This window comes from Lynx canadensis, chromosome A1, assembly GCF_007474595.2.
Source record: "Lynx canadensis isolate LIC74 chromosome A1, mLynCan4.pri.v2, whole genome shotgun sequence".
NCBI classification, from domain to species: Eukaryota; Metazoa; Chordata; class Mammalia; order Carnivora; family Felidae; genus Lynx; species Lynx canadensis.
In genome coordinates, this window is record NC_044303.2 from 69,824,193 (window position 1) to 69,839,902 (window position 15,710).

Here is a 15,710-nt window from a genome sequence, read left to right on the forward strand (position 1 = left end):
AGGGTCCACTGCTGTGGGGGAGAGAGACTGGGCTCAACTCTGAATACAGCGTGGGCAAGCGGGGACTTCTAGCCAAGGGGCGGGGTGGGGGTCAGAGGATGGAAAGGTACAAAGAGGAAACATCGGAGATAAATCGGGTTCTGGCTGAACCAACCAGACAGGATTCTTTGCTGAAGACAAGGTGATCGCACATCACCTGGGGATGGTAAGAGATGAGGAACCCAATGTCAAGGGTGGCCAGACGTCAAGGGCCGGGGGTTCCAGTTAGGCTTAGTAGGATTTTTGCTAAAACTGGCTTTTCATAAGGAAGCTCCCAGACCAGTCAAGGAGAAGCCTCAGAGCCTGTAGAAAAGATGGTCAAGTAAGTATCTTTGTCAGACCCCCAATAGAGTAGGCTCTGTGTCTAATTCTCACCCAGCGCTCTGGAATGGGAGCAGGGCAGGTGGCTCATGGCAGATGCTTCCTTACTGAGAAGCAGAAGGGGAGGAGTTTAACAGAAATGCGTAGCTGTAACTATATGACACCTATTGAATTGGCCCCTGGGCTCTTCCTGACATTTAGAAGGAAAGCACAGCCCTCTGAAGGAGCTCCTGTCTATTAATTCCCCTCAGTTTTGCCAGCCCTCACCTCTAATATGGCATATACGTCTCCTATGCCAATTAAAACGCATAATGCTTCCCTAGAGGTTTTTTCTTCATCCCGAGAGTCTAACGGAAATAATGAAATCAATAGCGAATGGGAAAGCTCGAAGTAGAATGAAAGGAAGCCACGAAAGGCCAGGGTGATGTTCACTTCTGAGAGTCGGGCCCGGTGGAACGCGTGTGTGCTCGTGTCTCGCCCCCACCAGCAACTGGCGGCTCACCTGTGAAGCACAGTGAAGCTTTGGAGGCGCTGGAGACGGGCATCAGGAGCTCGCGGCGGCTGGAGAGCCTGTGCAGAGACTTCGAGCTGCAGAAGGTGTGCTACCTGCCGCTCAACACCTTCCTCCTGCGCCCGCTACACCGGCTCATGCACTACAAGCAGGTCCTGGAGCGCCTGTGCAAGCACCACCCGCCCAGCCACGCCGACTTCAGGGACTGTCGCGGTGAGCGAGGGGCGGGGCCTTGCGATCACGTGGGGGGGGGGGCGCGTGCTGCTTTTTAGCACAGGGCCCAGCGCTTTCTGTTACCTCTTGGTCTTTCCATAACGGAAGTGATAACGGTCATTAGGACCTCTCTCCTCCTTTGGTCCTGGGTAGTTTCGCGCAAAGAACCCTGGGGAAGGTCCATTTAGAGTCGGCTCCCCCACCCCACTAGGAAGCATCCCTCTCCCTAGGTGGTTGAAACCTTTGACCCTCTTGGGATCAGCTACGGAAAACAGCCAGTAATAAGTGCTTCAGCTAATTGCCGCTGGGCATCTGTCATGTGCCAGTCACCTTAAGAAGCACCTCACCTGATTCATTCTGTCTCTCTCTGTCTCCCCCTGCTCACTTGCTCTCTCTCTCTCAAAAACAAAAAGAAGCGCCTCACCTGTATTGACTCATAATTTTCATGACCAGCCTACAAAAGGCAGGGGTGAGCTCATTTTACATATAGAGGCTACTGAGACCAGAGAGGTTAAGGAACATGCCCAGAGTCACACAGCTAGAAAGCAAATGACTTGGAACCTAAACCCAGAGCCCACATGCTTGACCATCCTATCCTTCTGTCATGATGATATTACCCACTGTCGCTCGCTCAGCCCTGGGCCAGGTATCTTACCAATATTAACACCTTGACTCCTTTAATAACCAACAACTCCAGCCACGATAAATATTGTTTCCCCACTTTACAGATAAGATACCTGGACCACTGCTATCTCTCTCTTATTATAAACGCCTCCCATCTGCGTTCTCTTTTTCTAAATGCACCTCTTACTGTTTTGTTTAAAACCTGGGTAACACCAGATTCCCTCGGGCTACCGTCAAAACTTCCTGACCTGGCCCCCGAACAACATCGAGCACCTGCTGTGTATTGGGCATTTGAAAGTGTGGCCCCCACGCATGGGACCCGCGGGTGGGCACAGAGGGGAAGACACCTGGACAGTGACTGCCCTGTGATCTGACCTGGCCTTCAGGGCTTAGGGGGAGCTCTCTGCGGGAAAGGATATCTTATCTTTACAGCTGAGGTATAAACAGGAGTCTTCCCAGTTGGGGAGGAGGGTGTGCAGTATGAAGCTGGGAACGGCACGTACAGAGGTCCAAGGGGAACAGAGACTGTGGGAACACCCCAGAAAGTAGAAGTTCTGTGTGGAACTCAGAGGATCGCAGCAGAACTGAGACTGCCAAAGTAAGCAGGCTCAGATCCCGTGGGGTCTCATAAACCCCAGAAGACCGCAGTCACGAGCAAAGGGAAGATAGGAAGGGCTTCAAGGAAGGAAATGGAGACGGGGGCTTGTTGCAGAAAGTCAGTCCTTTGGTATGTAGGATATGTAGAGGAATCGTACAGGTTCATTTCTTGAAAGATAACCCCAGAGAAGTTTTGGTGAAATGACGAAGACATTGGCAGTTCACGGAAGGGGACAGAAATGGCTGGTGATGTGGTTTTGGTTTGTCACACATAGGTCGTTAGTCTTTAAGACCATGGTGCTTTGTGCCTCTGCACCTCGGTATAGTCTGTTGCCTCTGCTTGGAGTCGTTACTGCCACTACTTGCCCTCTCCTGGCACAGGGTTCCTCCTCCTAGGAGCCTGGAGGTTGCGCCTGACCCTCGAGGTCGGGTGACCCTCTCCACCCGCCTACCTTGTCTTATATAGCAGTTGCCAGTTGGCCACACCCGGGTGGGAGGACTTAGAATTGTATGTCTAGATCAGCCAGAAAGGTGAAGGACATCTTTCATTCCACATGTACTGTCCTTGGCTGGCTTGCCCAGCTGGCATTTTACAGAACAATCCCCAGTAAAAAAAAAAAAAAAAAAAAGTCTGTGGTTGACAACTAAATGGAAAAAGCATTGGTTACCTAGCTTAAGACCTAAGGTAGCATGGTTGTGAAAAGGCTGGGGGTATATGTTTACTACTCGTGAGGGATGTAGTGTGCCAAGAGCCATTCTCGAGATGCCTCCCCATGAGCGCTCAGGGACTGGGGTGCCATCTTTTTCCTCTTAGAGCCTCCTCAGTAACCCCCCCCCCCCCCACTAAGCATTCAGTGCCCCGTGACTGTTTATTGGACTAAGCTGGCCAGTAAATGTCTGAAGATTGAGCAAGTCCTGGGTTTTGTCACTAAGGCTGGGACAAGGCATTCTGTGATAAGCCGGGAAGAATTTAATTTGCATCCCCAGGGAGAAAGCAAGGATCGCTTCCCTTCCAATGTTGAAGTGCTGGGGGCGAGGAGGTGTTTAGTGTTCTGAAGACTGGCGTTCAGTTGACAAGTATTGCTTGACAAAAATACCTAAATAGCTACTGTGGGTTTACATGTCACCCAAATGTGTCCTAAGGGGACAGGAGCTCCTTTTCCAGATCAGATGCCTCCCAGTGTAGGGAAGACCCTCTCATGAGTGCAAACTCCAGCTTCCTTCTGCCGTCATTCTTCACAACCGTCTTGGCAAAATGTGATTTCTGCAGAAGGAAGGACTGGGGTGTGCTGGAATGTTAGTTGCCCAGAAGCGTCACACTATCAAGGAGACTCTCTCACAGAAAGATCCCCTGTCTGCCCCAGATTTTTCTGTGGCCTCTCTATCCTCTCTGTCCTTCCCAGGTAACAGGAGGTGGATAGAAACTTGTGCCCTGAGGACAAAATTCTAGTTCGTATTCCACTGCGATCCCCTCTGTGCCAAGTGATTCCAGTGGAAAGACAGCTATCCACCACATAGCCACAAAGGGGCCATTTTCGTTTCCAAGATGTTTTGGGGAAACTCAAGCAAATAAATTCATATTGCAAATTTTTATTTGTTAGAGATTTTTATTAGAAATAGCAGTGTTTTCTCCTAGAAGGACAGCCTCTATCTTAGGGCGTCTACTGGAGGATATCCCCCCCAGAAGTCTGATGGGAAAACAGACCCTCGTCCGCCATTAATGCTGCCATTTCCGGTTCTGTTCCCTTGGTCAGCTGCTCTGGCAGAGGTTACTGAAATGGTGGCACAGCTTCACGGTACGATGATCAAGATGGAGAATTTCCAGAAGCTGCATGAACTCAAGAAAGACTTGATTGGCATCGACAATCTTGTGATTCCGGGAAGGGTAAGTAAGCAAGCTGTTAGAGGTGAAGCCAGAAAGGCAGTGTTTAAGTGACTTAAATTTGAACCTTTTGAATACGGGCTCTCCAGTTTAAGATCTCCCCCTTCTGAGTGAAATGGCTTCCTTCCAGCTGTGAGACAGTTGGGACAATGCCTTGAACATGACAGCGTTACTATCACTCCCCAATTTTGGGTCAGAAGGAGATAAAGCAAGGCTATGACCTCCTTTTTCTCCTTCCTGGTTGATTTGCTAATTTACTTTTTTCCTACCGTATTCTGACAGGATTGGAGACATCTTATTTTACTTTTTTAAAGTTAGGTAAATGAAAACGGAAGCCAAGGAGCAATACTTGTTTAATTTTTTTTTTTTACATTTATTTATTTTTGAGGGACAGAGCACGAGTGGGGGAGGGGCAGAGAGAAAGGGAGACACAGAATCCAAAGCAGGCTCCAGGCTCTGAGCAGGTGTTCAACACAGAGCTCAACGTGGGGCTCAAACCCACAAACCGTGCGATCGTGACCTGAGCCGAAGTCAGACACTTAACCGACTGAGGCACCCAGGCACCCCGAAAAATACTTTTTTAAAACAATCGGGTAGAATGGGGATACAAAGGCAGAGGAAAATTCGTGCACAAAACCACATAAGTTCCGTATGTATGAAAAGAATTTTTAAAAGATGCAATTTTCTGTGCATAATATGATTTTAATTCAGAATTAAAATAACATTTTAGCCAAAACGTGATCCTAGGAGAGATGCACATTCATTTAGGCCATTAACGTTCACCTACCCAGCACCCTTCATGAAACGTAGGCCACCCACAGTGAAGTGGGGCCTCGTGGGGCACACACGCTCCTTCCAGGCCGAGGGGAATGTGAAAACACATAGCAGCCTGCTTTCAGTTCTTTTCCCAGGATACAATCATTGCCCAGGGATCAAAGATATTAGGGGGTACAACTCATCAACTCTCTCCATGGGCTCTTTATCTCTAGGGCTCCTCCATTTCAAAGTTCACATCACCCAGGTTCCAGAGAAAATTTTAGCGTCTTTGATCTGCCGCGTATCTGCCTTAGTCTTCAGACAGGTGCCGTGTCTGGTTTGCCGGGGGCTTTCAGTCTTGTCCGACAGGCAGCTGCCCCGGAGACTTGAAGTCTGTAAGGCAGGGAAGATGAGGGAACCCCGTGTGTGTCTGGGTGTTTCTGCCAGGGAGCCTAATGACAAGACTGACCGAAAAACTGTTTGTGAAAGATTGTCAGAACAGGTGTATGTGGTAAATGCCGGGGGAGGAGGGGGCGGTGAAAGTGGGGATTTACTTCAGCTCTGCTGGTGAGAACATTCTCCCAGGCCTCAGCACACAATGACCACGTTTACCCATCCACGCAGAAGCCTTAGTAAAGGCCACTGGACTCAGTATGATTTTTTTCTTAACTTTGGATGTTCTAAAATAGATAGCTGGGGCACCTGGGTGGCTCAGTCGGTTAAGCATCCGACTTCGGCTCAGGTCATGATCTCACGGTTCGTGGGTTCGAGCCCCACGTCAGGCTCTGAGTTGTCAGTACAGAGCTTGCTTTGGATTCCCTGTCTCCCTCTCTCTCTGCCCTCCCCTGCTCTCTCTCTTTCAAAAGTAAACAATTATTTTAAAAAGTTTTTTTAATAAATAAATAGAGGTCATTATTGCTTATAAAGGTAACCGCTTTATTTCCATATTCTTGTGTCCATCAACCAGCCTCGGGAAGGAGGGAGTCACAGGCCTTCAGGGGAACAAGTTCTAAAATGGGGTATCATTCCATGTACCAAAGCTAATTGATTATCATTAATTTAAATTACCAAAGAACTTAAGGGGTGGGGGGGAAGGCTCTGGTTTGTCTATAGGTAGAATTTTAAAAATTGAGATTTGAACGTGAGCACATAATTTTGGAGACGCCCCCTGGGCTACACGCAGTGGCAGTGTGATTCCTAGCTTGGCGTTCGGCGTAATTCTGCTCACCCTCCTACAGGGGTCAGCCTGAGATTGCACCACGTCCAGGAGGGCAGGCGTTTTCCCTGAGACAGAAATGCCACAGCACACTTTGGGCCTGAGTCAGCCGCGAACCCCCCCCCCCCCCCATAGAACAATGTGCTGTGGGCCGCCTTCCCGGTAGAGCAGCAGGGACTGGAGGGGTGGGGGGTGGGGGGGCTTCGTTTGGTTAAAACTCACAGATGTGGACTGGATTTCCCTCCAGAAGGAAGCAGCTCGCTCTTAAGGACATTAGGGGCCTTTTCCCCCACCCTCTTCTGTGGTTTAAAAAAAATTCTAGGCGCGAGACCTTTTCGGTCTCCAGCCCCAGACACTGACGTCTGAGTCCACAGCCCTTCTGCTCCGTGCCGCTGAGGCCTGCCAGACATGCAGACGTGCTCCCTTGTCTTTTTTGCAGTGAGTGTCCCAGGCCACCCTGTGTCTCACACAGGCAACAGCTGAGCTCCCTCAAGATTTGTTGGGAGACGCATGTGTTCCAAATGTGCGGCAGGAGAGCAGGTTAGGGCCCCCATCCCGCTCTCACCGCCTTTCGGTGATGAAAGCAGCCCCCCAGACATCATCTCCTCGTATTGCCTTGTTGATGTCCGACAGCATCCATCCTGGGGTCCTGAAGGGATTTATTATGTGTTCCTTTGTTGGTCCCCAAAACACATCCGTTAAATTGTGGGCAGACACGGTCTTTGATCCACATTTCATAAAAAACAGAGCATTGAATCAGGCTGTGCAAAAGTCTATAGGATCAAAATGAGTTGGCCAAGTCCTTGGCTCATTAGCTGCCGTGAGCACAGAGAAAGCTGCTGGCAGGTGCTCTAGAAATCTGTTGCTAAGTAACAAACTACTCCAGTACTCCTTGGCTGGAAACAACTTTTCAGTGTATGTCATGGTTTTATGAGTCAGCAGTTGGACAGGGTTCAGCCAGGTGATTCTTCTGCTCCCTGTGACATTGACGGGGGTCCCAGATGGGTTAGTCTGGAGGGTTCAAGGCGGACACCTGGCAGGGACCTCTGGAGGCTCAGCTGGGACCATGCACCACAGAGCCCATCCATGAGAGGCCTTGCTGGCCGACCCTGCGTTCAGCGTGCTCCTTCTTCTGTGTGCAGCTCAGGGCTCCATGAGCAAGTGTTCCCAGGGACAAAGCGTAGGCCACTTGTGGTTTTATGACCTAGTCTTGGAAGTCACATAGTGTCTGTTCCACACTCTGTTGGTCAGATCAGTCCCCAGCCCACCCATATCCAAGGGAAGGGGACAGAGACCCCGCCGGAAAAATGTTAACGGACCTGCAGCCACATTTTAGAAGCAACACTACGGAGAAGTTAGGCGGTTCCTTAATAAGTTAGCCATAGAATTTCCCCATGACCCAGCCATTCCGGTCCTCCATGTAGACCCAGAACTGACACGGGTGTTAAACACTTGAACATGAATGTCCATCATCCCTCTGGTGAGCATATAAACACAATGTGATATGTCCATATGACAAAATAGCCCCAGGAAGGAGGGAAGTTCTGGTACATACTACAGTGTGGATGGAACTTGAAGACAGGAGAAGTGAGTGAAGCCAGACACACAAAAGGTCACATATGACAAGATTCAGTTTACATGAAATATCCAAATAGGCAAATCCATAAAGAAAGAAGACAGATTGGTGGGAGCCAGGTGCTGGGGAAAGGGGAGAGGGAGAGTGACCACTGATCGGGCGCGGAGTTTCCTCTTGGGTGATGAAAATTTCCCCACCTAGAGGAGTAGTGGGTATGCTGAGTGCATAAAGGTCACAAATGGTACATTTTATGTGTATTTTATCACAATTTAAAAAATAGTTTTGTGGGGTTTTAAGTGCCCCAAATGACGCATGGCCTCTGGGGCTTATTAGTCTTGGGGGGAGGAGTTCCTGACACCCATTTGCCGCTTCTTGTTTGATCCCAGAACACAGTTCACTTGTTTCTAAGAACCAGAGCTGAGTCATGGAGCAGGTTCTCTGTCCCTTACTCTCCTGTGGCTCATCTATCTCCCCAGCCCCCTGCTGCCACTCTGTGGCCCCTGTCCCCTCCCCTCGCAGCTGGAAACCCGGGGCCTGGGGATTACGGGCAGAGTCCCAGGCTCGCAAGGGGGCCTCTGAGCACTGCTTTCTCTGCGAGTGGAACTGACCGTCGTCCCTGCCTCGTGGGCTCCTGGGAAGGACAGGAGCTCAGCACGGCATTCAGTAAACTGTAACCACGACCGCTATAGTTTGCGCCGGGACGGGGACCCTAGCACGAGGCAGCCACAGTCTCCGTGTGGACGCAGGTGTGCGTGCTCCCAGCCGAGCCTCGGGGTCTGTTTCGTCCGCAGGAATTCATCCGCCTGGGCAGCCTCAGCAAGCTCTCTGGCAAGGGGCTCCAGCAACGCATGTTTTTCCTGGTGAGTGCTGATGGCCGTTGGTGGGGTCCCGGGCTGGCCCTGGGCCACCTGGGAGGAGGGAGGAGCAGCCTGTGCTGCTCAGACCGGAGCTGCCGAGACCAGTGAGTTGCCGGGGAGGTTCCGAAAACCTGCTCTGGGCACCTGCTGTTTCAGTGCGGCCCGCCCGTCTCATCCGCACTTGTCCTTGCTCCTCCAGTTCAACGACGTCTTGCTGTACACGAGCAGGGGGCTGACGGCCTCGAATCAGTTTAAAGTGCATGGGCAGCTCCCGCTCTACGGCATGACTGTGAGTATGCGCCGTGGGCATGAGATCGGGGGCCCCGCCCTGCGGGCTGCAGGCAGTTCTCAGGCCCGATAACGGGAGCAGGAGCCCATAACGTGAGGAAGGCACCTTGGGCCTTGTTCGGGTTCCCCAAGAGGGGCTCAGGACATGGCTCGTCCCGCATACAGGATGCCTGCGTACGTTTCTTCTAGAATCAAGTGAGGAAGCGAGCTGACGTGGCCATGAGGTCTGAATCTGCCTTTTACTTCTTCTTGCCTGGCGCTGGGGGCCCTGAAAGACCATCCTCTCTCTCCATCCACATGGAAAGGCGGAGCCCCCACCCAATCGAGCAGCCATCTGTCTTTCCCCAGACATGTGCCAGTGGACAGGTCTCCATGATCTGTGACCCTTGTTTGGCAGATGCAGACAGAATGCCAGTCTGCCCAGGATTATTTCCCTGGCTTAAACTCTCACTCCCCTCAGTGGTTGGATGAAAGGAAGTTTATGGGCTCAACCAAAAAAACAAAAAAAACAAAAACACTTTTGGTGTTCTGAATGTGATTTTTCGGACATGGTTCCTCTGAGCTGTAGCCAGTTTAGCAAACGTTTGGAAATGCACCGCGTGTCCCCCTGCCTCTGGCAGTAACATTCTGCACACTCATCCCACAGATAGAGGAAAGCGAAGACGAGTGGGGTGTCCCCCACTGCCTGACCCTGCGGGGCCAGCGACAGTCCCTCGTCGTGGCGGCCAGGTAACTCCTGACCTCTCACCTGCTTCTCCTTCCACCTGCTGTGGTCTGAAGACCTGACGTCTGCCTCTTCTTCAGCTCTAGATCCGAGATGGAAAAGTGGGTCGAGGATATACAAATGGCCATCGACTTGGCAGAGAAAAGCAGTGGCCCCACTCCCGAGTTCCTGGCCAGCAGCCCCCCCGACCACAGTGAGTGTGGAGGGAGAGGCTTCCCTGGTGCCCCCCTGGGCGTGTCACCTCCAGGCACTAGCCGCCGGGGAGTGCGGGGGACAGCTCTGGCTGATGGAGGGAGGGTATCCCGCTGCACTTAAAAATCACCCCACCAGGTGGGCTCCTATCTGTGGTTGACATTTGTGTTTAAAGCTAATAATCAAGGAACTTCCAGTTCTTAAGAGTAAAAAAAACCCCTGGGAACAGTGCGAGGGAGCAGGGAAGTCCTCTCTTCTGGGCCGGCACAGCGGCTCGTGGTCCAGAAGGTCCGCGTGCAGGGAGAGAACCCCAACCCCAGCGCTCAAGTGTGTTAGGGGCTCCACGGCACGCACACCTGGGGTGGGACCCCGACAAGAGATGGCTGCTACCGTGGCTTCCTTCTCTGGGGGCGCACGGGGATCCCCAGGGGAGTGCCCCAGGCCGTCCAGTCCCACTCAGCACTGGGGAGGGTCCCCAAGGGGTCCCTTTCCTGGCCAGCAGATGTCTGAAGCGCTGCCTTTTGCCGCCTCCCACAGAGTCCCCCGATGAGGCCGCGGTGGCCGACCAGGAGTCGGAGGACGACCTGAGCGCGTCGCGCACGTCGCTGGAGCGCCAGGCCCCGCACCGCGGCAACACCATGGTGCACGTGTGCTGGCACCGCAACACCAGCGTGTCCATGGTGGACTTCAGCGTCGCCGTGGAGGTACGGGCCGCCCGCGCAGTGCTCGGTCGTTCTCGTTCTCGTTCTCCAGGCCGTCGCCGCGCCGTCCCTCCTCTGGTGGAGCTGGCTGTGGGGCGGCCGCTATCCATGCGCACCGGCGTGTGGACAGAGGCCCCGGCGCGGGCGGGGAGCAGGTGCCGGGAACCCCCCGTCCCCCCAGGCAGGTGTCCAGGGAGGCAGTGGGGTCAGAAAGCTGGTGCCAGCCAGGGCCATGTGGGGCGCGGTTCACGGACGAAACCCTGGGACACGGCACACGGTCCCCTTCGATGCCGGGCTGCTGCCCCCAAACCTGCTTCCGGGGGTGCCATCTAGCAGAGGCGCCGGAGTATCTTGTTAAACCCGAAAACTGAATTCCCAAACGGGCCTGGCCCGAGAAAATGTCCCGGGAGGCTGTGGGCCGAGAACGGCGGTTTGTTTTGCTTTTTGAAGCAACAGTGTTGGGGACGTGCCAAACCCTTCTTGATGGCTAGTCTGTGGGGACTGTCTGGGATTGTTCTCCGGAAGTGACCTTCACGGCTCCACAGAGCTGCTTTTGTGGAGTTCCCTGCCACAGAGAGTGTCCTGAAACCCGCGCCTGTCTGAACACGTCCTCAAGAGAACACGTCCGAGGCCCAGGCCCTCCTGTTGGCTGGCAGCGGACGTCCCCTCTCCTTCGACCCCACAGGGCCGGACTTGGTCCTCCTGCCCGGCCCCCTTCCCACTGTGGGGCTGGAGAATTCTCCCCGGAGCGGGAAGGAAATCGAGTCTGTCCAGCGGGTCCAGGGAAGCTGGCGGAGGTGCGTCACCGAGGGGTGGTCTTGGCGCCACTTTAGACGGACCTCCGCGGGGTGTGGGCAGGACGAAGCGTGGGAGGTTGGTAGGATTGGAGCCCCCTTTTTAAGCCCTGGAGGCACTTAGGCCGCTCAGGCGCAGCAGACACTGGAGTCAGGTGGGTCCCGGGGGCCCGGACACCTCCTCAAGGCCAGCTCTTCGGGGTGACGGGCCTGCGCAGCCGCAGTCCCGTGTGTGTCGTCAGGTGAGCGTACAGAACCCGGTCAGCAAAGCGGCCCTCAGGCCGGCCCCGCCCCCCCTTGGCTGTTCGCAGCGCAGGAACTGAGAACGGGCTTGGACGTTTTTAATTTTTTTTTTTTCAACGTTTATTTATTTTTGGGACAGAGAGAGACAGAGCATGAACGGGGGAGGGGCAGAGAGAGAGGGAGACACAGAATCGGAAACAGGCTCCAGGCTCTGAGCCATCAGCCCAGAGCCCGACGCGGGGCTTGAACTCACGGACCGCGAGATCGTGACCTGAGCCGAAGTCGGACGCTTAACCGACTGAGCCACCCAGGCGCCCCGGGCTTGGACGTTTTCAAATGGCTACTACACGTATCTGATTTTGCCTGACGAGCCTCACTATACACCATCTGGCCCTTTGAGGAAGTCTGGCAGCAGCCACAGCCCCTGGGCGTGTGGGTTTAAGGAGCGGTAATGTGGGCTGAATACTCATGGAATTGGCTGGTCTGTTCCTCTGCAGGTGCCCCCGGCCTCGCCACGGGCACATGGCATCAGTTTAGTGTCTGTGATGGGCCCCTTCGGTGCCAGGCACGTGCCCCCCCCCCCCCACTTCTCCCAGGTCCTCTGATCCCACTGGGTGATGGGGGCGGGGAGCAGGCAGTTCGTTCCCCTCCTGACGGTTGCTGAGCCCCATGCCCGGAACCTCTTCCCGTCCCATCTCCTGTAGGACCCGTGCAGGTGGAGACGTATCCTGGGGACAGCTGGGGAAGGCAAGGTGTGCCGGGCGTACCCGCAGGGTTACGGGCAAGCCAGGAGCATGCGGGATGGGGGTGGTCCACGTAGGAAGGCCAGTGGAGCGTTCTCGTGTCCTAGACTGGAGTTGGCAGGTGCCGGAGGCCTGGGGAGGGGTGGGCAGTCTGGATGCAGGGGAGGACCAGGATGGAAGGGACAGCACTGACGGGGGATCCGTGGGATGGGGGGAGGGTCTCTGTGGGCTTGCCGGGCTGCCAGAACACGTTGCCACGGACTGGTTAATGGGAAGTTCGTCCCTCGTGGTGCTGGAAGCCGAGGGAGGCTCCAGCCCCAGGAACGGCCAGAACTCCTTGGGTGTTTCTTGGCTGGTAGATGCGTCACCCCTGCCTCCATCCCACCTGGAGGTCTCCCCAGTGTGTGTTATAAAAAAGACGCCGGTTACCACATCAGGGCCCCACCCTACCCCAGTACGACCTCATCTTCACCTTGACATCCACACCTACGCTATTTCCAAATCAGGTCACGTCCACAGGTACCAGGGCTTTGGATTTGAACCTATCTTTGCAGGAGACACAATCCGGTCCGGAATAAAGACTGAGCAGTGATGTGAGCCAGGAAGAGGGCAGAGCAGAGACCTTCCCTCCACTGGGGATTGGGGGAGTCCAGGAGAGGGGGCCACTGTGAAAGTGAGGAAACAGGGCGTCTGGGTCACAGATGTTGTCCTGCCCAGTAAAGGCAGCAGAAGGGGACTGGCCCACGTTGGAGGCAGACCTGAGTCATCTGCCCCAGTGGGTTCAGCCTCTAGAGAGCAGTGTCAGAGAAAAGGTGGCAGAGTTTCGGGGCCATGTGACCTGAGGAGACAGACGTGTACCCAAGTGAAGCCACGGGGAGAGGACTTTGAGTGCAGTTCGTGACCACAGGGGCCACTAGGACAGCAGGGAGCTTTCAGAGAGTCTGAACGTGGCATGTTCCAGAAAGGTGGCCGTGGGAAGTTAGCACCTCCCCGTGGACCTGCCTAGAATTGGGGCAAGGCGTGTACACGCTGCAGGACCGGCGTTAGGAGATCTTCTGGACGCCAACAGCTGGAAGAACTGGGTTCAGTAGAAGGCCGGTGCGCTCCCTCCTTGCCTCCGGGTGACGTGTAATCATGTGTGATGCTCCCCAGTTCTGCCTGTAATTCCCAATACCCTGTGTTCTTGTCACTTTCTGCCCATGGCTGGATGGCAGCCGGACCGAGTGATGCGGGGGGATGGGGAGCTCTATCGGGCACCCCTGCTGTTTGCAGTGTCCCCCTCGGGTCAGCTAAGTCCCGGGTGGGCTCTTTCCACCTCCTTTCACCCTGAGTCAGTCTCCCCATCAGACTGTGAGCCACTCGAGGGCAGAGACGTTTACACTTCTCTCTCCTGCTGCCGCGGGGACCTTGCTTATATAGGTCATTTAATAATGTTTTATAGGAAGAGTACCAGAGGAATAGAATAACGCAGACTCAGGTATATTTATAAATTTTTTTTTTAATTTTTTTTTCAATGTTTGTTTATTTTTGGGACAGCGAGAGACAGAGCATGAACGGGGGAGGGGCAGAGAGAGAGGGAGACCCAGAATCAGAAACAGGCTCCAGGCTCCGAGCCATCAGCCCAGAGCCTGACGCGGGGCTCGAACTCCCGGACCGCGAGATCGTGACCTGGCTGAAGTCGGACGCTTAACCGACTGCGCCACCCAGGCGCCCCAAATTTTTCTTAAATGTAGTAATTTGCCCATTTGACACACAACTGTGGGACTGTGCCCAGCATCCTTTCCTGCTTTAGTCTCCCCAGTAACGAGCAGCAGGCCTTCTCAGTGTCCTGGCACAGCCCGTGGGGCTGCGCAGCCTGTGTCCTGCTGCAGCGGCGTGGGGGCTCCTCCACCGGGGCCTCAGAGCTAGAGAGTTCGGGCAGGACGGCCGCGCAACGCCCCTCCGTACCCATGGTTACTCTTCCTTCAGCTCCGGGGAGTCACAGGCGGCCCCCTGCCAGGACACATTCCACTGCAGGCCAGCGTTCCCGCCAAGGCCACCAGATGGCGCACAGGGCCCGCCAGCACGTCACCCAGGGTGACGGATCCTTTCCCCGTCTCTCCGAGGGAACGCAGGGCCAGTGGACGGAGCCTGATGTGCTCCTGCCGTATACCTGTGGTGACAACCCCCATGAACACCTGAGGTCACAGCTGGGCGTGGGGAACAGCGCAAATCAACCCGTAACGGGGGCCAAGAATTAAATAAGGCTCCGAGAATCCACCCGCAGGGAGAACAGCTCTCCCTCAGTCACATGCGGGAAGCCCCGCCCAGGAGTCCCGCGGGACCGTGAAGACCAGGCCGCGCGCTGCCGGCGAGGGCGCCCCCCACTCGTGCTCCTCACATGCGTGCTTGTCTTTCAGAATCAGTTGTCCGGGAACCTGCTGAGGAAATTCAAAAACAGCAATGGGTGGCAGAAGCTGTGGGTGGTGTTCACGAACTTCTGCCTGTTCTTCTACAAGTCCCACCAGGTAAGTACCACATGGGACAGTGGGGACAGTACACCTGCCGGGGGCCGGCCTTCCTCTGGAAGGGCGAACGACGGGGCCCTTGAGCCACCCACCCGGGCATGGAGGGAGGGACGCGGTGTGTGAGAAGGGGTCCCGCCCTGCACAGTGGCCCGGAGAGCCTCGGTTCTAACTGGTCTGACGTCCGTCTGCAGCAATCCGGCCGAAGCCTGGTTGGTTGAGCGAGGGAGCGGGGAGGGCTTCACTGAAGGTTCCTGCATGGCTCGGTCGGTTGGGGGCCCAACCCTGAACTGGGAGATCCTGACTGGAGCCAAAATCACGAGTTCGAGCCCTGCATTGGGCTCTGCACTGACAGTACAGAGCCTGCTGGGGATTCTCTATCTGCCTCTCTCAAAATCAGTAAAATGGGGGGGGAAAAAAAAAAAAAAGCTTATGAAGGCGCAGGGTCCCACTAGCTGGCCTGCGAGGAAGGCAGCCACCGCTCAGGCCCAAGCACCTGCAGCCCCTTCTGTTGCCTCTGTCCAGGACCATCACCCCCTGGCAAGCCTGCCTCTGCTCGGCTACTCACTCACCATTCCCTCCGAGTCTGAGGACATCCACAAAGACTACGTGTTCAAGCTGCATTTCAAGTCTCACGTGTACTACTTCAGGGCCGAAAGCGAGTACACGTTTGAAAGGTAATGACGCTTCCTTCCACACAGGCGGCCGCAGGAAAAGGCCACACTCTCCTGAGCCACGGGGCTTCTCCCACGTGAGCCAAGTGGACGAGGTTTATAGCAGCAGCCACTCCCTGCCCGCCACAGGCCTGGGCATTTACTCACTTCCAAAATGTCCCTGACCTTTGGTGGGGGCAGGGCGGGCCGTCCCCTTTGCCTAACATCATATCCACTTCTGTTTTCATAGAAGCAAGTAAAACTGAGACTTCCCTG

General features: G+C 54.7%; 1 protein-coding gene across 1 annotated transcript in view; it reads left to right on the forward strand.

Moving 5' to 3' along the window:
* Positions 1-15,710, forward strand: part of FARP1 (FERM, ARH/RhoGEF and pleckstrin domain protein 1) — a 295,681-nt gene that overhangs the window by 277,521 nt on the left and 2,450 nt on the right. Inside the window, 10 exon segments of the mRNA XM_030313031.1 lie at positions 848-863; positions 866-1,084; positions 4,060-4,190; positions 8,527-8,595; positions 8,792-8,881; positions 9,527-9,609; positions 9,685-9,797; positions 10,334-10,500; positions 14,677-14,784; positions 15,307-15,458. Of these exon segments, the coding sequence (XP_030168891.1) occupies positions 848-863; positions 866-1,084; positions 4,060-4,190; positions 8,527-8,595; positions 8,792-8,881; positions 9,527-9,609; positions 9,685-9,797; positions 10,334-10,500; positions 14,677-14,784; positions 15,307-15,458 (1,148 nt within the window).